The 24,761-nt window shown below is 36.6% G+C and overlaps 1 protein-coding gene across 1 annotated transcript in view; it reads left to right on the top strand.

Annotated features, from left to right (window-relative positions):
• The window catches only part of FBN2 (fibrillin 2), a 165,579-nt gene that overhangs the window by 41,575 nt on the left and 99,243 nt on the right, over nt 1-24,761 (top strand). The window contains exons 7-15 of the mRNA XM_065045711.1: nt 448-573; nt 10,619-10,744; nt 12,793-12,945; nt 13,682-13,915; nt 14,791-14,928; nt 21,141-21,260; nt 21,830-21,955; nt 22,617-22,739; nt 23,791-23,913. Of these exons, the coding sequence (XP_064901783.1) occupies nt 448-573; nt 10,619-10,744; nt 12,793-12,945; nt 13,682-13,915; nt 14,791-14,928; nt 21,141-21,260; nt 21,830-21,955; nt 22,617-22,739; nt 23,791-23,913 (1,269 nt within the window). The remainder of the gene's footprint in view (nt 1-447; nt 574-10,618; nt 10,745-12,792; nt 12,946-13,681; nt 13,916-14,790; nt 14,929-21,140; nt 21,261-21,829; nt 21,956-22,616; nt 22,740-23,790; nt 23,914-24,761) is intronic.

Here is a 24,761-nt window from a genome sequence, read left to right as displayed (position 1 = left end):
GGAAAGGGTTGTCAGGCATTGGAACAGGCTGCCCAGGGAAGTGGCAGAGTCACCATCCCTGGAGGCATTTAAAAGGTCTTTAGATGAGGTTCTTAGGGACATGGTTTAGTGCTGGAGTTAGGTTATGGTCGGACTTGATGATCCTGAGGGTCTCTTCCAGCTGCAATGTTTCTGTGATTCTGTGGTTCTGTGACTTACATAGCTTTAATTATTTAATACGTGTAATATGTTTTGAGCTAATATGGAGCTGAATACAATGCACATGATTGTCTGAGTCCTGTCACTGCTGTTATTGCCGTATCTTAAATTGGTTCTGAAGTGGAGCAATGTATTGAGGTTTGCTGTTTTTATTTTTGAGAATAATTCCAGAGCTCTTTGTCTGTTAGCAAGAGCCATGATGAAATTTGGTGTCTTTTGTCAAGTAATCCTTCCTTTTTGTCTTTGTAGATGTTGATGAATGCCAGGCTATCCCTGGAGTCTGCCAAGGAGGAAACTGCCTTAATACAGTAGGTTCGTATGAGTGCAGGTGTCCTGCTGGTCACAAACAGAATGAGGCAACTCAAAAATGTGATGGTAAGTCATGTTTTCAGAGAACATACCTAAAAAGTGGTTAAGTAAAGCATTAGAGCACTTTAGTAATGAAACAAAAGGTTCTCAATAGTTGTCGTGTATGATCTGAACAGACATAACATCATTCTACTGTGTTTTTTGTTTTTTCTTCACAGCATAGCCTATTTGCACTTTGCTGTTCATATTTTGCATTAGATTTTTTTTCTGTCTGACTCCTGTGGACCAAGATGCTGTTCAGCCTTTGTCAAAAAGGCTGCATATACACCAAATGCATCTGTGAGCAGCATATAACTGCAACTGATTTATTAAGATTTTGTTTTCTCAAAAACGCCCAAAATATTCTAGTATAAGTAGGTATTTTCAGCCTACTGACTGCAGCGTGAAAAGCAAATGTGAAAGTTTTGGTAATGGATATAAGAAATTACTGCTATATACAGTTCGTGTTACAGAGCCTGGGTAAGTAAAAAATACATAGGAAATGTCCCTTTTTAGATGTAAAATAAAATAGACCATGTTTAATAAGCCTAGTTTAATAAACATGGACTGTGTTTATTCACAAAACATCTTGATGTAATTAAGAGCAGCAATTCTGTATAGTTTAAAGTAATGTGATGTGATAGAAAATTACTGAGTTTTTGTGGGTTTGGTGAAGATTTCATTGATTTGCATGGATCTGCCATGCCTTTGAAAGAAATCAGAACTCTCAAACTTCATCCCACCCAGTGGGTACCTTCACAGTCAAGTTACACAGGTAAGAGGACTACTTGGTCAAGGCTTCACTTTGTGAGTAGGCAGCAGTTTGTTATCAAATTACATTTTTCTTGCTAGGAGTGGCTGGATAGGATACAAGAGATTTGTAGGCTCTCAGTGAGGCACCAGTGAGGTTTCTAATTAGCAGAAAAGGAAGAAGAGAGAGTGCTTTGTTTTCCCTTCACAAGAACCTTCCTTTGGGCTGGTCCATATTGGAAAACATGGAAAGATGGTAATTGAGATCACTTTTCCACTGTACCTTCTGTTTTTAGGAAAGGATATCATACTTATCAGCTTGTGACTCTTTACTTGGCTTCTTTATCCTCTTCATCTGTTTGGAAAGAAGGCCAAAGGATGAAGCATTGCTTTCTATTAATTGTCAACTGGAAAAAAAAAAAAAAAAACCAAAACCAAAAACCGCTGCTATTGGAACTGCCTGCTGCTTGATCACTGGAAAATTATAACTTTTGGTTTTCTTATTGAGTAGTCGTGGCAAGAGCTGTGGAGGGCATTAGTAATAGATTAATCAGAACACAAAGTATGAAGATGTATGGTAATAATCTAGCACTCCTTGCTTTTCTCTGATCATGGAGTCTAATCTTGGAAAGGTAAATTGGCAGATATCATTAACAGTTAGTAACAATGTCTGGCACTACTATGAGGTTAGACATTGTGCTGTACTGATGTGAATATATAACTTGCACTCCAAAGCTAACTTGTATCCTACCAGCTCACAGTACAGGCACAGTGAACAGCTACCTATACCCACCTTGAATCTGATATATACCTGACATGATTAATTTTTTTAGTATCCTAATGCTATCATTAGCTTCTAAGCAATGTACTTCTTCAATAGTTACACAACATTTAGGAAGTGAATAAGCATCTACTGTTTGCAATTGTCTTTGCATAACTGGCTATTTTTACCCTCATTTTGCATTATGTGGGACATAAAATGATTAGTTATCATAATCTTGAAAATTCTGGCAATACAGTTTATCTTTCAGTAGAATTCAAGTTTAAGTTTACTGAGCATGAGAATATAAAGTACACAAAATTCAGAAACATTTTCTTGTAATGCTGCCGTTCAATATTAACAACTATCAGAATAAACCTTGCAAATGTTGAATGTTTTCCAAAATCTGACTGAGATGCCTCACTTGAAAGAGTGGATTTGAAAATATTAATATTAGAACAATAATCAACCCATTGTTTGTGCTGTTCAAACAGTCCAGCTGCCAGCCTCCATGTGTGCTTGGTGCAGTCAGTGTGCAGACATTGTCCACCTCCAGGGCAAAGACCGTTGCTGCTTTTGCACTTAGAACGGACCACTGGACCACTTCAGCAGTGCAGCCCAAGCAGATGTCCCTGAAAGCAGTTTCATCCCTGTGTCCAACCCCTTTGGACCATCTCATGTTGGCGAAATGAGGCTCAATTCCCTAGTGCTCCCACAGTGGGGTGGGTGTAGTGGCTGGCTTCTTGCAAACCCAAACTGGTAGCACAACATGACAGATCATCTTATGTCATTTAATGGGACCTTAGAGAAAGGCGGGAAGATGTGCCAGAGGATGTTTAGATTGGACATTAGGAAAAGGTTCTTCACCCAGAGGGTGGTGGAGCCCTGGAACAGGCTCCTCAGGGAGGTTTCACGGCCCCAAGCCTGACAGTGTTCAAGAAGAGACTGGACAAAGTCCTCAGACACATGGTGTGAACTGCGGGGTTGTCCTGTGCAGGGACAGGAGTCGGACTCGATGATCCTTGTGGGTCTCTTCTAGCTCAGGACATTCTATGATCTCAAAGCTGAAGCAAAACAAGCTGTGATTGCTAAACAAATTGGATAGGTAATGTATAGATTAGAAATGTATGCTTTGTCGTTGTTCATCTTGGATTTGTGTTGTTAGTTGCAAGAGATTTCATTCAAAAGCTTTTATTCAAATTGGTATTCTTTGAATTACATGCATTTATTTTAGTAGGACTCTTTCTGCTTGAGATTGTTTAGTACTTGTTAAATTAAATGCAATGATCACTGTAATGTTAGAGAGCAACTTTTAAATTTTTTTTATGAACAGCTACTTGTTCATTAGAAGGACACTTGGTTTTTCAATTCTCTCAATCATGGTGTATATATTATTATTCTATGAGACTTCTACAGCAGGAGTAGGGCAACAGAACATTTGCCCAAGCCAGCTGTTGGGGTGTTAGTCCTGAAAAAAAAAAAAAAGCATTTCTAATGTGATAAATACACAATGAGATCAAAGACAGCATTTGGATATATGTTATGATGGACTACTCTCTCAGTTCAATAAATGACGTCCCTGTTCTGATGATGTCTGCAGTCTGCCTATGGCTGTCCTCCTGCTTTACTGTTGTTAACCCCAGAAGAGCTCCATGTGAAGGAGACCTGATACCTCCTTTCAGCAAGGATGCAGTTAAAATACATCAAACAGATATTTTCCTAGAGATTCAAAAAAATTCAGGTTATTCATTGTGCTTGTCAGACTCAGACAATATTCTAAAATGGTGACTCTGATGTGGTGTGTCAGCTGGAGACTAGATTTATTGTGCTAAAAGTATATAACAGCATTATTAATTTAGAATTAATGTTAGAATAAATTACATATATATGCATATATGGAGGATTTTATGAAGTGCATAAATCTCCAATAAGATCTATTGGTCTGAAAAACTCCCATTGTACTTTCTTTCTGTCTCCACTCAAAAGATAGTATCAGAGTTCAAAAACAGGCTGGGAAGAAAAACTGCCATTTTGTTGGATGCAACTAAACCAAGAGTTTACAAATAGTCATTTCTTCATATGAACTCAAAACTCAGAACACATACTCATGCACCTTCTTTTGCCAGTAAAATATTATTATAAACCTGTGACACCATTGGAATACCTGAGATGTGGTGACCAGCATGTGTGACTGGAGTTCTGCAATGGAGGCTATTTAGGAAAGTCATAAAAGATGGATGAGGATTGCCTTTCACCCAAAAAAGCAGCTCAAATATAGAGTTATTCTGTGAAACCAGTGTTTGATTAGCTGCAAGCTCATGAGTCTGAGTCGGAGGGGAGCCTAGTAAAGGTAAAATTTCAGTAACATTGCTGTGATTTTTTTTAATGTCTGCCTTACCGGGATGAGGTATTCAATCAGCAAGGAAGCCTCTAGATCAGTGTGGCTGGTTCTTATGAGAGAATCTCTGAAATCTGCAGGAATGGCAACACCTGTTCCCTCCTGGGACACAAGCTGTCCAGGAGGTTTCTGGATGGTGTCGGGACTGAGTTCTAAATACATATATGTTTGAGCCCTAGCAAGTGCACTGAAGCTTCTACTCACGAGAAACAAAGAACTGTTTGGGGGCATGATAGTCTGTGTCAGCCCTGGAAACAAAATAGTACAGTTCAAAATCCTGAGGGGAGTGAGGACCGTGGACTTCAGGAGAGCAGGCCATGACTTATTCAGGGAACTGGTAGTTAGGATCCTGGGGGAAGCAGCTCTGTAAGGCAAAATATCTCAGAAGAGCTGGTTATTCTTTAAGAAAACCCTCCACCAAGCACAAGAATGGTCTATCCCAGCGCTCAGAAAAACATAGACTTCTAAAGACTCCAGCCTGGCTGAACAAGGAACCCATGGCTTTTTTCTTTTAAATATATATATGTTTATATATATATATTTAAAAATCATAGTTTGTTTTTTTTTTTTTTTTCTTATTTTTTCTAGCTGTTTTAGAACAAGCAGGCTTTTTATCCTTGTTTGACCTATGTTACCTGATGTTGGCATGTTACCAGTGCTCTGGCAGTTTATACAGATAATTGCATGTATTTTTGTGGCCTGATTGTACGTGTGAATTTTGTGTATGTTATGTTTCCATCTGTCATCTGCACTCCAGCTATGATGCCAAAAGAACTGATTCAGTAATAGGTTTATTTCCTTCTGAAAACAGTAATTAAAGCATTCTTTGCATTCTACTGCTTTAACCTATCTAAAGCTTTGCCTTCATTGTTAAAAGTTGTGTTCAGCAGTTCTCCCTGACAGTATCAACAGGAAAAGTGAAAGTATTTTTAACACATATTTGCTTTAAAAACTTTGGTGCTTCTGGAACTGTGCATAATAGAAGTGAAACATCATCTGCAGTCTGAAATATTTACTGTTATTTCATAGTTCAGTAATCAATGGGTTTTCGTTTCCTGCTTTGTTGGCAGCCTGCTGCAGAGCAGGTCATATGCTATGACTTTGTTTCATCTAAGCCCTTGCCGCTTTGGTCTGTAGCAGAAGCTAGGTACTAATTAGTTCCTGGTCACAGCTTCCCACGTCATATAATTCCCCAAAGGGAATAATGTGGAAAACAAACTGCAGTGCCCAGTTTGTACCAGTTATTTTGAGAAAAAAAAAAAAAAATATAATGAAGCTAGTATTTGTTCTTTTCTCCATGCTTCACAGCCAACATGGTAATGCCAAAATTATACCAGCATAATACCATTCTTACGTTGTTCCAGGAATGGAGCAGAGAATGAAAGCCAAGCCATAGTTTTATTCAGACTGTTTTGTTTTATTTTGTTTTGTTTTTTAACAAAGGCTTTGAGAGTTCATATTCTCTCAGTGTGAGAGATAAAACTATAGCCAGCCCTCCAAAGAATTACACTTTAAGTTAGTGGGACAAGGGACTGGTCATTTGAGGAAAATTACATTGCTTATATGTATGGATTTGGGCCATTGGGAAGGATTTAAGTAATCAGTCTCCTATGAGTTAGAACCTGCGTTCAGATAAATGGTTTAATAGAAATAGTGTTTTTTTAATGAAGTTTTTAAATGGAGTATGCTGTTCCTTTCCCTTCTTTAAGTATGGAAAACCAGATCAAATGTTACTTGCTGGCTACAGATGACAAAGTCGAAGTTGGATCTTGTGGCCGGGCAAGGATCCAGTGTTCAGAGGCTTTATCCTTTGCCCTGGAACATCCAAATCTAGTTTGTGGGTTAGGATTTTTTATCAGAGACCTGAAAAAATTTGGAAAAGACCGGTACAGGAGTTGTACCAAATTCTAAATATCTGGAGCACTAGTGTGATTTCTTAACTAAACAAAAGAAAACCCCAAGGCCTTCTCTTTTTTGGCCTAATAGTTTTGATCTACAATATATTGCATTTTCGTTGTCTTTTTAGGAATTAAATTATGTTCATTTTTAGGATGCTATCTTGCAGAATTGATGTAACTTAAATCCATAGGTTGTTCAGATAGGGATTGTATATAGATAAAATGAGAAGAGAAATAAGCTTTCAGTTGTGCCTGCTGGTTTACATACAAAGTGGAATACTACTTATTAGTACTACAAGAACCTAATAAATGTGTTCTACTTACTCTTCCAAAATTGTAAATATATCACTCTCCTTGACTAAATGTATTTAGTTATGACACCCTTTACCACCAAAATACTCTAGGAGATAGGATGCATCTGATGCTCTTCCAAAAATATGTGTTGCTGTGCTATTGCCATCAAAGGCCTAGAACCACATGACACAGGCTAACTCCTTTTTTTAAAAAAAATGTGGCACTGAAATGCAAAGAACCTTTCAGAAGAAACAGTTCTATTTTTGATTTTCCTGCTTTAACGTGGAATTTCATTACACTGTGTGTTATTCAGATTTGATATTACCAGGTAGTACTTTAGACTAAAACTAATTTGAAGGAACCTTTTTTCAGAACTCAGCAGTTGAGATCCCCTTTTCTGGTACTTTTAATTCAGTTATTAATAAAATCCTGCTTAGTGTAGTAGTAAAAGTCATGAATTCTGGATGACAGGTAGCCAGGCTGGAGTTTTTTGGCAGAAGCTCAGCTATTAATACTCACACCTGCAAAGTTTATGCCACACATTTAAGACTGGTTTTCACATTGAGACTGGCTTTCTCATCTGGTATGCAACATTGGAACCACAGCCATTAATGCCACTGATTCTTTTCACCCTTAAGACAGCATCTTCTCTTAATATCTTTGGAGCATTTACACTAAGACTATTAATTTATGTATTTTGGAGGAGGAAGGGAGGAAATTGAGTAACTTTTTCAATCAGCCATCCTAAAAATAGCTCTTCCTGAAGTAAAGTCTCAGAATTTCCAGTCAGAGGTAACAGAGATCTTGTTGAAAGAATTGCACATGCAAGAACCAGGGAGGGGGAAGGAGAGGCAGAGATTTAGCTCAAAAACTACTGGAACAAAAAATCCACTGACTTGGAACTGTTCCAGCAAGTAAGAGAATTATTCTTTCACAAGGGCCCTCTGTGTTAATTGGTGAAAAAAAAAATATGTTTTTTTCTCCACATGGAGAAGACTGTGGAGTCTTCCATTCTGGTCAGTGCCCAGATTTTAGGGAAGTTACTTCCTCCCTTCTGAGCTCTGTGTCATTTTTGGACGAGAGCCCCTACAGTATTAAACTTGGGTGCACGTAGCCAGGTGAGAAGAATAGTCTAAGTCTGCAGCTTTGCAGAAGTGGCTAACTACTTCATTGTCTTTCACTTGCCAGCACTACAAACTCCACCTACTGTTTACCTTAATGAGCTTTGAGCCTGTATGACCTAGGAGTTTGTAATTTGTTTTCCTTTGGTAAAAGATCAGGTATTATGTTCTTGTAATTAAGATTACTGCCTTTAAAGTAGCAGACACCTGTGCTAGACAGGGTGAAAACAAAGGGTTTCAGTTTTCAAGTGTCTGCTGGTTTTAGTAGTCTGATTTGTATTGATTCATTTTACTTGTGTACTTTTTTCCCCTTCTGTATATTAGCTGCAGTTGGACTTCAGGTATTAAAAAAAAAAAAAAAAGAACAAAAGCAATGAAAAAATTTACAAGATTTAAGACCCACTCTCTAAGAGAGTGACTGAATGAAACAGGTGTTTTGAAAATGGTATGTAATTTGTTCCTAGCACATGGATTCTTGAATTTAATTTGTTCACATATCACCAGTGGCAGGTCCTACCAGCTTTGTGTCATCCTGTTTGTGTGTACAGCATTTACAACTTCACACAGTATTTCCATGCTGCTAAATCATGATCACCATGCTGGTATTATCTTTACCAAAGTTTGGGTTGCTCTGAACCACTATGGTAGTGATGCAAAAAGGGTTGTGTATTATTTCTTTGAGATTTAAGGTATGCATCAAGGGACAGTAAAATAAGGGAGTTTTCTTGCGTAACCATCCAGTGACTCTAGCAACAGGAAGGTGTCACTTTCCAGAAAAAACTCTTCCTACAGAGTCCTAATTTCATCCAATTTTCTTGCCTTTCTGTCATGACGTTTCAGACTGTGTGGATACAGAAGACAATATTCATGCTTAAAAGGCTTATGGGTTGTGAAAGACCTGTACTGGATAAAAAATCTGATCAAAGCATGCAGCCAGTTCCGGTTCTGTTTTAATTTACACACATGTTTTCATTTCATTGGGTTAAATCAGATGGTTAGCAGTTCACCACATTCTATGTATTGTCTTTAATACAGTAAATTAAGGCAAGATTTCAGAGCTTCTAGGGAATTATTTGGTTTTGATTTATACCATCATTTGGAATTCTGGAGTCTCTGCAGTGGGTAACTATGAAGTCTTAAGTGAAAGCATTGTTTCTTAGAAGAGTTTTGTTCGAGCATAAATTGTGTTTTCTTTTGTACATACTTGAGGAGATGTCAAAAAATGTGGGGAACAGTTGTCATAATTTCATAAATATTTTAATATAAAATTTAATTTTTTGTGTCCTCTGAAATGTTTAAATAACCTTCTTTAAAAAGCCCCAAATTGTCACCTCCTATGATTCTGCTTTGAAGAGAAAAAACAAAACAAAACTGAAAAAACCCGACAAAGGCCACAGGATGCTTATATGTGTAGACTGGTTAGAATGTTTGAAACCATGTTACTTGTAAGATAAATTTTATTTTCTATAATTCACTACAAATGACTTGCTGGTGGAGGAGTGGTTTTTTCATATCTTCACTTTAAAAAAAAGCAGTTTTCAGATTCTTAGTGGCCCTGTGGCAAAACTTAATTTTCCTTTCAGTACTTAAATGTCCTGTCTAGATTAATATCTAAAGGGAGTTCTTCACATGTGGACCTTGCCACAGTGGGGAGTTACCTTTTTGATATAGTCCCTGTGCGCGCCAGATCCTTTTGGTATTCCTTTTGGTATTTCTTTTTTGGTATTCCTTCTTTTGTTTGAGTTTTCGGTGTGGAGAATGTAGCAAAGGAGAGAGCAAAGTACTCATCGCATAAAAGCTTCATGAGAAATAACACCGACTGAAGTTCATTTCTCAAGTAGTTATTTGTATCAAGGGAATTTCTAGAGTGACGGGTCCAAGGAAAAGCTAGTGCACAGAAGTCAATTAAAAGCAAAATTAGGTGACTAAAATGAACCTACAAGTATGTATATGTCTATAGATTGTCACAGTTGTAGAATGAAGTGGCTACTTAAAACAGGTCATTTGCATAAATGGTCATGACATAGTCTTTACTGTCATATTATTTTTCCTGCTTGTGGTTCTTCCATTCCAGTTCGCTCTGCCATGCTTCACAGTTCTAACAATACAGTCAGCCTGCTTTCTCCTGTTGCTTCTCATTGCCTCAGCACCTGATTTTGCTTCCAGTGTCTTCTGGGGCAGCACATGGTGCTCTCAGTTCTGGTGCCAAATGCCCTAGCAGCCCGTTGTTACATACAAAAGTTCATTCGTCAGTTTGATAACTTCTCACATTATATGTATTTACATACAATTTTTTTCAGTGTTCAGGTGAGACCACTACTTTTAGTTATCAGAAACATTTTGATAGATTAAAAATATCTGAAAAATAAGAAAAATGCAACATTTGGTCACATTTGAAGAGCTTGGCCAAAATTATTGCTTACTTCTAATAAGAAGGCCAGAAAGCAGTCAGATCTGATGAGCGATATTTCTCTAGTTACAGAAGCCCAGAGCTGTCACACTTGGCTGCTCTACCATCCTCCTTCCTTCAGCTCAGAAGCAGAAGGTGTATTCTGGTATTGCATTGTAGCTGTTGCGTGCTTCCTTGAGATGGTCCTCAGTATGTGTTATTTAGAGGAAATCCAAGACTGCTCTCACATAATCAGTGAACTTGGAGTGGTGCACTGCTTGAACGTATAAGGAAAGCTTCCATTAGATGGCAAACAAAGTTATTTGCAGTATGCAAACACTAGCAATATGTTACTCAATTTAAGTTGAATGACAATTTCAGGAAAACTCTCTTTCCTTCTTTTTTTATACAATGTGTTCAAGTGCTCTGCTAGTTATCCTATGTCCTTTCCTTTTTGGATAGATATTGATGAATGCAGCATCATCCCAGGAATCTGTGAAGGCGGAGAATGCTCTAACACCGTGGGAAGTTATTTCTGCATCTGCCCACGGGGTTATGTGATATCCACGGATGGCTTGCGCTGTATTGGTTGGTATTCCACTCTTGTAGGCTTCTAGAGCTCTCAAGGTTATTAAGGCAATTTATACACAGCAGCATAAGACCTTCTGCTCCAGCCATCTAGCACTGATTCTCACTTGCCCCAGGAGCTCACTATATGTTAACTCACTAGTATCTCTGATCCAGCTGCTTAAAGTTCATAACACCCTCCTCTGATGATGATTGCCACTGCAACCATCTTTATGTAGACAGTAGATACCTCTGTGTGAGCTGTATTGTAGCCTGAGAACTCCTGCCTGAGATCTGAATCTTCTTAGGATAAAAGCAGTTACTGTTTCTCTGTTGTTAAGCAAACACAGAAAATGTTAATTATATTTGTTCTCTAAGCTGCATCTGATAAAACCAAAAGCTAAGCTCACTTTGGTTCTAAAGGAGCAAACACTTATCCTTATTTTGAGTTTCAAGTTCGATCTGACATAAGTTAATTTAACTTTTAGAGATCAATAAAAACACATATATAAACTCAGAAGGGATTAAGTAGTGTATGCTGAGGTGCCACTAATTTGATTGGAACAGATAATTAAAAAAACCCCAAATATTATATTTCAGTAGATTGCCACTTTTATGGGAAAATTTATTTTAAACCTGTTTCTATATTACAAAAAAAAAATGTATACTTGTTTTCACATGAGGTAATTTCTCTTATACAGCTGCACACGTCAAATAGATGTTATAAACTATTCTAATTAACTAAAACACTGCATACCATGTGTAAAAATAATTAACAATTGATAATAATAGTTTCTTTTTTAGATCTCATGTGATTCTTCTATTTCCCACAACTCAAAGCATTTTGTTCTCATGTTGGGAAAGGGATGTGAATCCTGAAGGGGTTTCTGAATTACAGACAAATTGTGTAAACCAGTAACAATACAAGATTTAAAAGTGATTTCACGTGGATAGCTTTTTGCGCAATGTAGCCAGCTTTTGTTATCCAGGTTCATATGAAAAATGCCTGACTTCAAGTATATTGTGGCTGGCTGCAGGAATAATGAGAACCTATGATTTCTATTATGATCAAAATTTCCGTGGGTTTTAGCACATTTTGCAATCTGGTCTCAAAAGTCAGCTCCCAAAAGCAATTACAGAAAAACCAAATGCCCTAATCCGCCAAGACAGGCCCTAAATCACAGAATCTCCTTCGCTTAAGTGAGCCTGTGTCTGAAAGTTCTTGTGCTCTCAAATCTTTATGGTATTGGAATATAATTTGTATACTCTAGAGGTATAATTTTTCATTTACCTAGGAGAAAAGTTTAAAATGTAATCCTCGTTAATACAAATTGTTTTTCCCCGTTTAAGATAAATATTTGCTTTTAGCCAAAATAGCAGGATGTGCTCATTTATTGTAATTAGTACCATGTCTTTCCAAATTCCTAGTTCTTTTCTCCTAGTCAGCATGCAGGAGTGTGACAATAAAAGATACAGGGTGGTTTCTTGAAGGAACTAGAATATAATGAACACTGACATATCTATGTAGAGTAGTTTTCACATGGCACTACTAAAATTACTGTTGTGCATTCAGTCTACTGAGCAGAACAGAGCAGACTGGATAGCATTTCTTCAGTCAAGATACATCTACGCCAAGGAAAAGGAAAAATCCATTAAATTAAATCCATTAAATTAATTTACTGATGTTGCTGTTGTTATGTGAAATGTCTCAATTTTTGCCATACTAGGCTTTTTATATAATTCTGTCTAATTTCTATTTGTATTGCTTTGTATGTTTTGTATCATCCATATTTCCTGTTAGCTTCAGCAGACTTTAAGATCATGTGTTGGGTTAATGCAGGACTAGTGTCACTATAAATGTAAAATGCAGTGGTGCTGATCACCTCAGATTATTATTGGGTGTGGTTAGGGGTGTTTTTTTTGTTGTTTTTGTTTGTTGTGGTGGTGGTTTTGTTTTGTTTTTAATAAAACTTTTTCAACAATTTGGTCCTTGTGTGAATTTAATAAGGGAAAGTAATTTTGAGAGATTGCGTTATTATTTTTTATTTTCTTCTTACATTAATTCCCAGATCAGAGGACAAGTACATGTTTCTCCAGCATAGTGAGTGGCCGCTGTGCGCAAGAGCTTCCCGGTAGGTTCACAAAAAGGCAGTGCTGCTGTGAGTCTGGCCAGTGCTGGGCCATTGGGTCTGTTCCAGAGATGTGTCCTGTCAGAGGATCTGGTGAGTGGCTTGTTAACTGGTTGGTTTGTTTCCACTTCTTGCTGTCCTTTCTAGTTGGGATGGAGGTCACTGGAATATATTTTAAACTGCTTTGAAGAAAGTCAGGAATTACATTATTATTCATTCTTGTGCTTTTAATACTGATGTTACCATCTGTGAACCATTTTTTCTGGTCCATGACTGTTTGGGACTAGTTTTTTTAACATCCTTTTGTTGACCTTGGAAATAGTTCTTGGGAGATGGGAAAGATTTTGTGGTCAGTCTCAAAGAGGAAATGACTCTGAGGGTCCATAGTTCATTTCGATTTAAAGGAACAGCTGCTTTCTTGCTGCATTAAATTCGGGGTTACTTTGAACTAGAAATGCATCTTTTAACTCTAGTCACAGAACAACGGTTCCCGTCTGAAGTGAAATGTGTTTTCAGTTTATCTGTATCAAGATCCTTGAGTGACCAGGGAGTTACAGTGCTGCTGGAAACACATCAACAAAAATGTTTCAAAAAATAGTTGTACATTACAATATTTCCTTTTATTATTCTTAGTGTCCTTCCTTAAATAACACCTGTCACAGTCATGGGATTTGCCTGAGATTAGGAGTGGGAGAGGGAACACATAACATCAAAGAAATGAGGAGCTGGTGTTCTGTTTTTTGTAGCATACAAAGATCTGTATCTTCCTTATAAGCTGACTCTGAAGAGCTGATTTACTTTCTGCTTCTTGTGTGTTCCTGTTTAACAGATGAACACCGCAGACTTTGTGTGGATGCTGCTCGTGCTGCAGGTGGTTCCAGAGGCAGCGGGACAGGAGGAAACGGGTTCCTTCCCAGTGGCAATGGCCATGGCTATGGCCCAGGAGGAGCAGGATTCATTCCCTTCCCTGGAAGCAATGGTTTCTCCCCAGGTGTAGGTGGAGCAGAGCTAGGGACAGGTGGTCAAAGTCCCACTGGAAATGGCCCAGTAATTACAGGGCTAAGTAAGTACTTGCGCTGTTGTGACTTCTTTCTCTCTTTTTAAATTCCTTTTGTAATTTCTCTTTTTTTTCCGCATAGCCTTTAGTCTGGAAATGACAAGGTGTTCTTAACATATAAAAATGTCTTTTTATCAAGCACATTTAAGAGGCCTCAGCTGATACATGAAGAAGTTCAGGACCCTTTTTTCTAACAAGAGTTCAGATTTAGAGATGTTTTTTATTTTTTTTTTCACTTCAGTTATAAAGTTCTTAAGCCCATGCTGTGCCTGCTGATCTGCCTTGGCCAACACTAATAAAAGTCCAAATTTCTAAGTGTTTTCAAAAAGCCTCTAGATTTTAAAATAAACTTTTCTCTTTTCTTGTTCTTCCAAATGTAAAACTTGCCTATTCTGCAGGAGCACTGCCTTGACTTAAAGCCTGAGATGAGTAATATTCAGAGGGAACTCTCATGTATGTAAAGTTGCTTTTAACACATGTAAGCACATCTCTAGCATCAGAACGATGAAGTTAATAAAATGCAGAGGGTATTATTAAGACAAGTACACTGAAAATAGTAAACACATAGGAACAGACTGCTTCATCTTTCACTTAAATTGTGGGTTATTCGTAAAGTCACTGACAAACTCATCAGGATATACAGATAAAGGGTAAATAATAATTAAGACTGTCTTATATGTTTTGTTTCTGAGAGCTACTTGATTTTGTTAGTTTACTGTTGTGTCAATAGATAGTGCTTGGAAAAAATACTTGGCTTGATGGATATATTTATGCACCTGATAACATACTTTCTGAAGCAAAGCATAATCTTCATATTTACTTCTATTTGAAAATATGAGTATGAAAATATGAGTATGTCTCATGTTCTGTTTTTTTATTAGCAATTCTCAATCGGACAATAGACATCTGTAAGCACCATCCCAACCTTTGTTTAAATGGACGTTGTATACCAATCCTTTCTAGTTACCGATGTGAGTGCAACATGGGATATAAGCAGGACACAAATGGGGATTGTATTGGTAAGCAGACATTTCTAAAATCCATTATTCACTTCTAAAATGCTAATATTTTTCTGGTTTAAATCAGATTTAAAAAAAAAAACATATTCTTTTGCCCTCACATACATATTAATTTTCCTGATATTGCTCTTGTGAGAGTGCAAAGACCATGGTATTACTTACTGATATTGACTATTTCTGTACCTGATGAGTATTGTACATTTTTGAATTCACATTCAGTAATGTAAGTTCTATTCCACATTCTCTTTTTTATGGTCATATAGCTACATTTTTACTACAGGAGTTAGTGGTGAATTATGTTCAAAATAATAATGCGTAGAATTTGTGTTTAATCTACTTGTAAGGATGAATGACATTTTTAAGTTTATGAAGTCATTAAAAGAATGTATTTATTAACTTCTGGTTATATTTCAATTCATTTGAAAATATTGAATGCTAACTTTTTATAACGAGCTCAATTTGGGATTCTGCACTTTTATTCAGACACTGTGGAATTCACTATTTCAATGTCAAAGGCTCATTAAATATTTCAGTGAAAATACAAAATTTCAGTGTTCTTCTGGGGTAGTTGTGTCGAGAAGAATCCTGTATGCAGGACACAACTTACTAAACATATGGGATCCTAAACAGAAAGGTCTGGTTATATTTCTGATTGAACATTTCCTTACTGATTCTTTATAAAGAGATTTGAGATCTGTGAATGAAAAATATTTACACAAGAGCTTATTAGCAATAGGCTTTTCTCACTGTAACTGCTTTTAGAATAAATTTCTAGCATGCCTGTAAATTAGAGGAAAGTATAGGAACAAAAGGAACACAGAAAATGGCAGCTACATCAATCCTTTAAAAAATCTTCTAATCCAAGACTGTGCAGTTTATCTTACACAAGCGAAAGTAGTAAAGACAGATTTTGCCCTACGTGCAGCAGAGTGGGTATCAGCCAGAAGGTGAGCTGGGGACACTGCGTGTCTCTGTTGCAAATTCTTCCACCTCCCACTGAATTACAAACTGAGTGTTAATACCTGCCTGTCTTGGCACTATGCCTTTGGGAAAAGTGAAATTTGACAACTGTTGAATAGTACTTTTCCTGTAATATCCCTGTTTTTTACTGTTTTTAAACTCTTTGTTTTCATTTCTCATATGGCTAGAAGTCAGAGTCCACTTAGCTAGGTCATTCTCATGCACCAGAGAAGCCAGCTATAGCTACATCATTCCTGACAACTGTCTTGTACACCCTCTTCTTAAGAAATGTCAGTTGATGGAGATTCCATCATTTCCCTGGGCAGCTGCCATGCTCCAACAATCGAACTTCCAGAAAGTTTTCAGAATGTCTAATCCAATGTAAACACTATTTTGCTAAAAAACAAAACAAAACAAAAACAAACAAACAAACAAAAACACAAACAAACAAAACAACAAAAAAAAACCCTCATTGTTCTTGTCTTATCCATAGTATATAAGGAAAGCAGTTCAGTACCTTTAGCTTTGCACATTTGTGTACACAGGGAGCGTTACCGTTCTTCTTCCAACTTGCCCTCTGTGATACAGCAAGCCTGACTTTTTCATTTTTTTTTGTTTGGGTGAGAGTTTTCTGTACCTTTAATTCCTTTCTGGGAGATTCAGGCATCTTAGTCTCATGCTGCATCCTTGGTCCTCAGGAGCTATAAGTGCATTCTAATGGGGAGTGGTAGTTTTACTATAAAACTGTCTTGCTTGGCTATTCTTTCTTTATAGTGTAAGGAGAGCCGTGACGCTTTCACTCCAAGCACTAGATTTTACGTCACTGAAATCAATAATGTTTTTAACTATGGTGGACCTTGACTTTTGAGGAAGTCTTGAAACATGCTGAGCAGCACCTGAAAGTTGGTGTATTGAACTAATGTTTCTTGATGAAATCTAGTTCAGAGCTTACATTCATACTCTTTGTTAATTGGCAGACAAGTTGAAAATAGCATCTTAAGCACATAGACATTTTTTTTATTTATTATTTTTAAATTCTTTTTGCTTTTTAAGTTCAAATTAAGAAATAAAGGTGAGTAATGTTAAAAATCTGAATATATGGTTGTTACAAAGCTAGCAATTGAAAACAGTGAAAGGTCTTTCTAAACTGTACTTTTTGAGGCAACCATCCTGTGTATGAATCATTAAAAAAGCAGTGATAAATAACATTGTGATAGAGCATGATTATGATAAATGCTTGCTCATGCTTATGAAGAATTATTCTGCATGAAGAAATATACTGAAAGAGCACATAGCTGAGCTATGTATGAGCTATTAATACTTAGGTTACAGCAAGCAAAAATATATGGATTTAATTTAAACTTTTTTATTTTCAATTTTCATTGAAGAAATAATGCATGAAAAAAAATGAAGTAGGACAACCACCTGTAGTTTAAAAGGTCCATCAGATTTACATGTCTGAGTGCTGGAATTGATAGACAGAAAGATATAACATGTCCTTAACAAATGGCTGGCATTCTGTCCATCTCTTTTCTGTGAGGTCACCCTGGAGGCCACCAGCCTTGCTGTTCACCTTTCACTCCAGGCTTGTGGTAATAATGAAGTTTTTTGATTTTCAGTTTGAGGTTAAAGTGCCTGAAAACTGTGAGACTAGATTGAGAGGTGCACGGGGAAAAAAAAAGAAAAAAAAAAAAAAAAAAAATTACCTTAATTCTCTAATGCACAGTTATGTGCCCAGAAAAAAAAAGGTGTATTCACTTAAGGAACTTTGTAATGCACACCTCAGCATGAAACAGTAGTCTGAAAACTGAGGAAACTTTGCATGCACTGAGATCAAAAGAAAAATTTCAGCTGCTTTAACAAAAGCAGAAGGTTGTGTGCCAACTACAGTAATATTCTACATTGAAAGTGAGGCAAAAATACCCAGTGATGGCTTTCAGTAAATTAAAGTGCCATTTTGCCTGGCTTTTTTCTATGTGAAACAAATCAGTCATTACTAATTATTTTAAGTCTTCAGTGGTTTGCCTTTTGAGTAGCTTCTTGGATTCAGAAGGCTTTTAATAAGAGGGTATACTCTATGAATACTTTTCTTAGATAACACAGCTTTGGCTTGCTGTTACTTTCAAATTGTATTATAAAAAAGTTAGACTTAATTTTTTTATTAATAGAGTTAAAGAGCCGTCTTATTTCAAAATTATGCTGACAAATAAGAAAATAATGGCCTTACGTACTGCCCTCTGACCTAAACTTGTATGATGCTGAACTCAGGATGCAACATGCCTGGTGGGTCAGTGGCCGTAAGTGTGTCATAAGTGATATGACCCTGAATGGCCAGTCATTTTACCAAAAATGACAGACAACTGTAATATTACCTTTCCTTATTTCATTCTGTTTATAAAAACTCTTGATAAAACTGTGGAGACTTTGAAAGCGGCAGTAAGTCTGTAGCTGTGCAGTGTTCAATTTTAGTTGTTTTGCGAATACCAATCTTCGTATTTTAAATTTTGTAATGTATCTTCAAAGTCATCACAGTAATTCTTAATGGGGTTTTGGAAGTTCCGTACTGTATCTACTGAAATTCTGACAAGTGTTACGGACGGAATACTGAAAAGTGGGGATAAGTGTGATGTAAATAGCGATAGAGTGGTATACTGGGAGATAGAATAAATGGGTTAAATATCTCTGTCTCAGATGTTTCCTGTTTATACTGCTGTAATATGCATGCTTGCAATGCAAACACAAAGCCCACAACTCCTTTATATTAACATATATTTACCATCTCCCTCTTTTATCAGGAGCTAATAAAAATAAGAGCATCTTAAGATGCATATTTTATGTGGAAATCAACTGAAGCATATGGCTTTGGAAGGATTTTCTAACCTTAAGTAAACTATTTTATAGAGGAACATTGTATTCCTGCTGTACAATTTATAGGTTAATTTACAGTGATATCCATTCCTAGCATGAACATGTTTGGTTTTTATTTAAGCAGATGAAGCAAGTTGAATCGTGTAATAAAGTCATAAATATCATCGCCTGTAAGAAAATAAACAAAACAGACGAGTGCCATATCTATTATTTACAAGTTCCCCCTGTCCTCCCCTGTACTAAAGTAAGATTAGTATACAGTAAAGTCATCTGAATTAAGACATTTGACAAAACATTCATGTGAAAATGTGATTTAGAGTTTGACATTTTGTAGGCAGCTGAGTTTTTTCTGGAGGAATTATTTCCGATCCTCCTTAACCCCCCATATCAGCAGAGCACTGAGGAAAAAATACCCTATCTAGCACTTCTAACAAAGAGCATCCCAACAGCCAGGCACCGTAGAGAAGCATGAGAGCAGGAAACTACTATAATTACATAGTAGTATATATACATATATACATACATATAAATACATACTGCAGTATAAGGATACAGTTACTGTTTTCTTCACTACACTTAATGCTCTGAATTTATTTTTTCTTTACTTTGCTTCATTCGTGTGGTTTTACTGGAGTGGTGTTATGAGCTGCTATGCAAATATGAATGAGCTAAATATTCATGAGGGGAGGTATTTAATTTTTCCATTTGCTTTGCTTTTATTCATTTAACAGTTTATCCGTATTAACGATCTGATTCTATCTAGGCAAGAGGAGTGATGTAAACCATCCCATTAAATCAATTATTGGGATAAAACCCGATCTCTTTGATATATACATAGATGCTATTGGTTTTAGATGTGTATATATTAACACAGTAAATTCTGTGAAAGTTATGGTCTTGTTTATGGTTAACATAAAAGTAACCTTTTGCCATTTTTAGAATCGAGTCATTCATGGTACAACACTTTCTAGATGTATATATTTATTTAACATATACATCTGCTTATATGTTTAATTTCTCATTGCATCCCATTAGTTCCAAGATGTAATGAATGAAGTTTTAGAACTAGACCTCGTAAAGAGTAAGCACAAACAATCAACAAAATTAGCCTGTTTTTTTCCTGGTACTTCTGGTAGCATACACTGCAAAATGCATGGGCAAATCATCATGACTAACAACTGATCAGCAATGGCTTTACTTAGCCCCAGCTTCCTATGGCAGCTTGCACCCAGATACAACAAACCCCTCACAAATCAGCATTGGCTTTGTGGTGTTAAAACCTACCTAAATGAAGATATGAGTAATTTCAAACCTGTAAGTGGAGGGCATAGCTAAAGGTAAGAAAGTCAAGTTAGCAAAGGTGATTGATGAAGAAAAGAGGATTTAATCAAGAGATTGATTCAGTTTGTAACCTGTGAATCTAGATGGTCAGTTTATCCCCTAGTAGCTGCAGGAGAGGCTCAGCGAGCAGTCCTGTCTGCCAGACCAGTGGGATGCACTTGCTCTGCTCCCTGGATCACAGAGGGCAAGGATCCTGGTCGGGTTTAGAGGAGCATAATGGAGAGGAACAGTCAGTGTTATTTCAGAGCTGGGAATAGCTGTCTTGGGCCAAAGACACAGCTGACTCATTGTTAACCACTGGGGACCAAGTCTGAGAAAGGTGCTTGAACAGAGTTAAAGTTTTCAGAGCCTTGTGTCAACTGGGAGTTCTTTCTATGCAGTTACCTGAGATTTAAGGTGGTTTGGTTGCAAATACCAAAAAACCTTCGGAAAGAAGAGTAAGGGACACTATAGAGAAGGGCTAGATTAAGTCTGGCATTACTCAAATGCAAACACTGGTATTCAGGATGAAATGGGGCATAAATAATTGAGATGTGGTGCACAGACTGTGGTCTCATTAAGAATCCCTCCTGCTGCTGTGTGGTACCTCTCACATTTCTACAATAAACCTGTAAAATACTGCAGGGTTTTTGGATTCTATGATTTGCTCTGATTTTAAAATGCAGTTTTGATTGCTTTTAGTTTAATTCTGAAGAAGAATGAATGGTCATTCTGTTAAATGAAACTATGTTGAATAACGTGGTGTTTGCTTTCAATAAGCAACTCTCAGATCCCATGTCGCAAAATCCTCACACCTATTTTTACTTCTGTCTTTCAAGATGTGTATAAATGAGTAGTCATATTTCACTTCCTAAAAATGTCTGCCTCATTGGACTAAAAACAGTGTTGTGTTCTTAGGAAAGTAATGATTTTGCTCCAAGAACAAGTTCTAGTATTTAGCATTTGACTGTTAGTTACTGTTGTTTACACTTACAGTCTTCTAGGCCTGGTAAAAAATTTGTATACATAGTGAAGTTACTTATGCTTCTCTGTGCTGCCAACAGATGTTGATGAATGCACATCAAACCCATGCTCTAATGGTGACTGTGTTAACACACCTGGTTCCTATTACTGCAAGTGCCATGCAGGTTTCCAGAGAACTCCTACCAAGCAAGCTTGCATCGGTAAGAAAATTTGCTTCACATCTACTGACATTGTATACGTTCTGAACCCTTATGTCAGATCATGCTGAATTAAAAAAATAGTGAGCAATGCTATTTCAGTAAATCCTAACAGTTGTTATACTAATCGAAGCTCTAGTTCTGGACTACCATTCCAATTTGGTTTATTGTCTTTTAATGTTTATCCATTATTCTGGAATATCTGTCACTTGGCTAGGGAATTCCCCAGCCAGGAGTTCTACAATAAAATCAGGAAATAGACTGTTAGTACAACAGATGTATGCTTATGTATGTGTTCAGATGAATGTGTGAGAAGATTTTGATATATTCATAAAGTAATTGCTGAGCATCACAAAATGTAGCATTTATTGTGCAAGTCTGTAAAATAATGTTTTGCCTGTCTCTGATGCAATGACAGTAAATTCCTATCTGTCTTTGGAAATTTTTTCTACCTAATATTTAACTAACATGTCAGAATTTATCAAAGCAACAATTGTCACTATATATATTTTTATCTTGGAGTAATTACCTGATTGTGTGATTTTTTTTTTTTTTTTTTTTTTTTGTCTTAGACATAGATGAGTGCATCCAGAATGGTGTTCTCTGTAAAAATGGCCGGTGTGTAAACACAGATGGAAGTTTTCAGTGTATTTGCAATGCTGGGTTTGAACTAACTACAGATGGAAAAAATTGTGTGGGTAAGAACCCTTCTAAGTAATGGGGTAGGCGTTAGCTCAGTGATTCTAGAAATTGTACTTCATGCTACAATTAAGGGTCATTAAGGACTGCATTTTTTAAAATAAGCTACAACCTGAGGTGAACTTATACCCCCTGCATTCCAATAGTTATTCTACGGAACTGCATGATTTCAAAGAAAACTTGAGGTAATTTTTGGTTTTGAAGCCACATATTTCCTCAAAAGTCTCAGGTAACTCAGTGCCAGGAATAACATTTTTTCCTAAAGCTTCATAGGAAGTGTTCCATATATCAGTGCTGCTGAAGAAATACCTGTTTTTAATTTGGGCTGTACTACGTCAAAAAAACTTCCTAGATAAGCAACAAGCTCTTAATCTGTCAGGCAACTGAAGCTTTTTATCCTTTCATGTAAGAAAGAAAGATTTACCTTCTTCTTCCATACACAGTCTGCTGAAACATGCAAAATAACTGATCACAATAGGAAAAAAAAAAATGCTGCTTTGTATATAGAGTGAATAATCTTCAGACACTTAATCAGAGTTCTGAGTAGAATTTAATCTTCAGTGAAGGCATATGTCACATCAGTCCTGATTGTTTATTTTTGCTATATCATCTTTTGGAAGATAAGGAACTATAAGCAGTTTTCTTTGCAATATTTTGCAGACCACGATGAGTGCACCACTACAAACATGTGTTTAAATGGGATGTGCATAAATGAGGATGGGAGTTTTAAATGCATCTGCAAGCCGGGATTTATTCTGGCTCCAAATGGGCGTTACTGTACTGGTATGTAGAACTGAGGGGTAATGCAGTAAGACAGTCTTGATTGAAAATGGCTTTTCCTGTCCATTCATTCATGCAAGAATGGCGATCTTGTCACATGGATTTAATATCATACTCTAATACCTTACTAACTCATTACAGTAGATTTCTTAGGATAACTAGAATAGAAATAGGTCTTTAACTTGCAGAAAGAAATAACTGAGGTATTTAATAGTATTGTGAAAGCTACAACAGATGATAAATTAGCTTTTGAAAAGTCTTTGAGCATGATAGGTGCAGTGAAGTGTGCAGGCCCTTCATGAAATAGTGAAGTGTGTAGCAATATGTGAAGTTTAAAATATTTTATGTTGGTGAACACACACAGCTATGTTTTCCACATCATTATTCAGGTAATTCAGAGTGTATAACACTTAAGACATCGCATTTCCCACGTAGCATTACAAACTTTTTAAACTGAGGTTGTTGAAAACTCATATTAAACATTTTAAGAAGGGAGTCTGATTTACCATCGGTTTAAGTAAACTAATGGAAGATACCTGTTGCTGCCAGTAGAAGTATGCTGGAGTTTGAGTCATTTCTAGTAAGTGCAAAATCATCTAAACTGTTACTTTTCTGATTTGAAGTTGAGCCATTTCTAATAATTGTGATTTTCTTGATGTACATGCTCCTGGGCTATTGACTTAGATAGGAATTGATGACCACTGAAAGTTGTTTGAAATTCATATTTACCATCATATGAATATTCTGTGATTAGTACTTCCTTAACCACACTTTGAAGCAAAGTTATAGTATCATGGGATGGACAAAGAGGAAATGTATCATTAATTTTGCTTCATGTAGAATCTGAAGTTCCTCTAATGCTACATTTTTTCTGGTTTGGGGAAGCTTGATTATTTAGTGCAATTCCAATATCAGAGTTTTATTAGAAACTCTCAAGAACATGTTGATGATTCATCTGCTATCATAAAGACTTTTAGTAATGTTTTATAAATATTGATTGTAATCTTGCTTAAAAGCAGCAAATAGATTGATGAATTGTGTTGCCTCCTGGTAGATATTGATGAATGTCAGACATCAGGAATTTGCATGAATGGTCACTGCGTAAATACTGAAGGATCCTTTCGGTGTGAGTGTCCATCTGGCTTGGCTGTTGGGGTTGATGGTCGTGTGTGTGTAGGTAAGTGAGATTTTGTTTTCATTGAAAAGCAAATGGAATTATCAGGTTTTCAAATTAAAGAAATGCATCAAATGACATCCTTCTAGATAATGTTGACATCTTACCATAGAGGATCTGTTATAGGATAATCTGGAGTATTCTTCTTCCATTCTGCTATGTGTTTGTGTTCACGTATGTGCACTATATGTAGATGTATATTCAGTTGTGCATGATCCACTCCAAATCACTAAAACAAGTACATAACTCAGTTGTGACACTGATATTTTTGCACACCCCTTTTAATCTCTTTCTCTAATCTGAAAACATTTTATTCATCCTGTAGCATAATGTTGAAAAGAAAAAGCTCTAGTAGGAGAAATAGTAACAAATAGATAGACTTGTTTCTGTGAATTTGAAAATCATTATTAGTATCATTAGAAAATCTTGCATTATGCTCTCCCATAAACCTAGTGTTAAAAGACAAGAAGCGTGAGTGAAATCCTCTGTGGAATTGGAGTGGCTCCAACTCTTGCTTACGTGTTATTCCTATAAATCAATCTTACAAACTTAAGGTATTTACTCTTCCTGGCATCTTTTTGCTTTTGAGCCATGTCCTTTCTAGTCTGTTGATGAGTAATCTTTTTGTCATATAATCTGAACTGCAGCCTCTTATCCCCTCAAATGTTATTGGTTGACAGCTAAGAGATTCTTCACCCAGCTCCACCAGAAACTCTAGTGTAGCTTCAGGGAGTTGCCTGGAGAATAATAGAGCATTTTCAATCTGATGAAGAATAAAAAAGGGTGAAGGACAAGAGATATTAAGTCACTTGTTTTGTACTGGGCACTGGTGAAGAGCAGGGAGAAGAATA

Source organism: Columba livia, chromosome Z, assembly GCF_036013475.1.
Source record: "Columba livia isolate bColLiv1 breed racing homer chromosome Z, bColLiv1.pat.W.v2, whole genome shotgun sequence".
NCBI classification, from domain to species: Eukaryota; Metazoa; Chordata; class Aves; order Columbiformes; family Columbidae; genus Columba; species Columba livia.
This window is presented reverse-complemented; position numbering and strand designations above follow the sequence as displayed.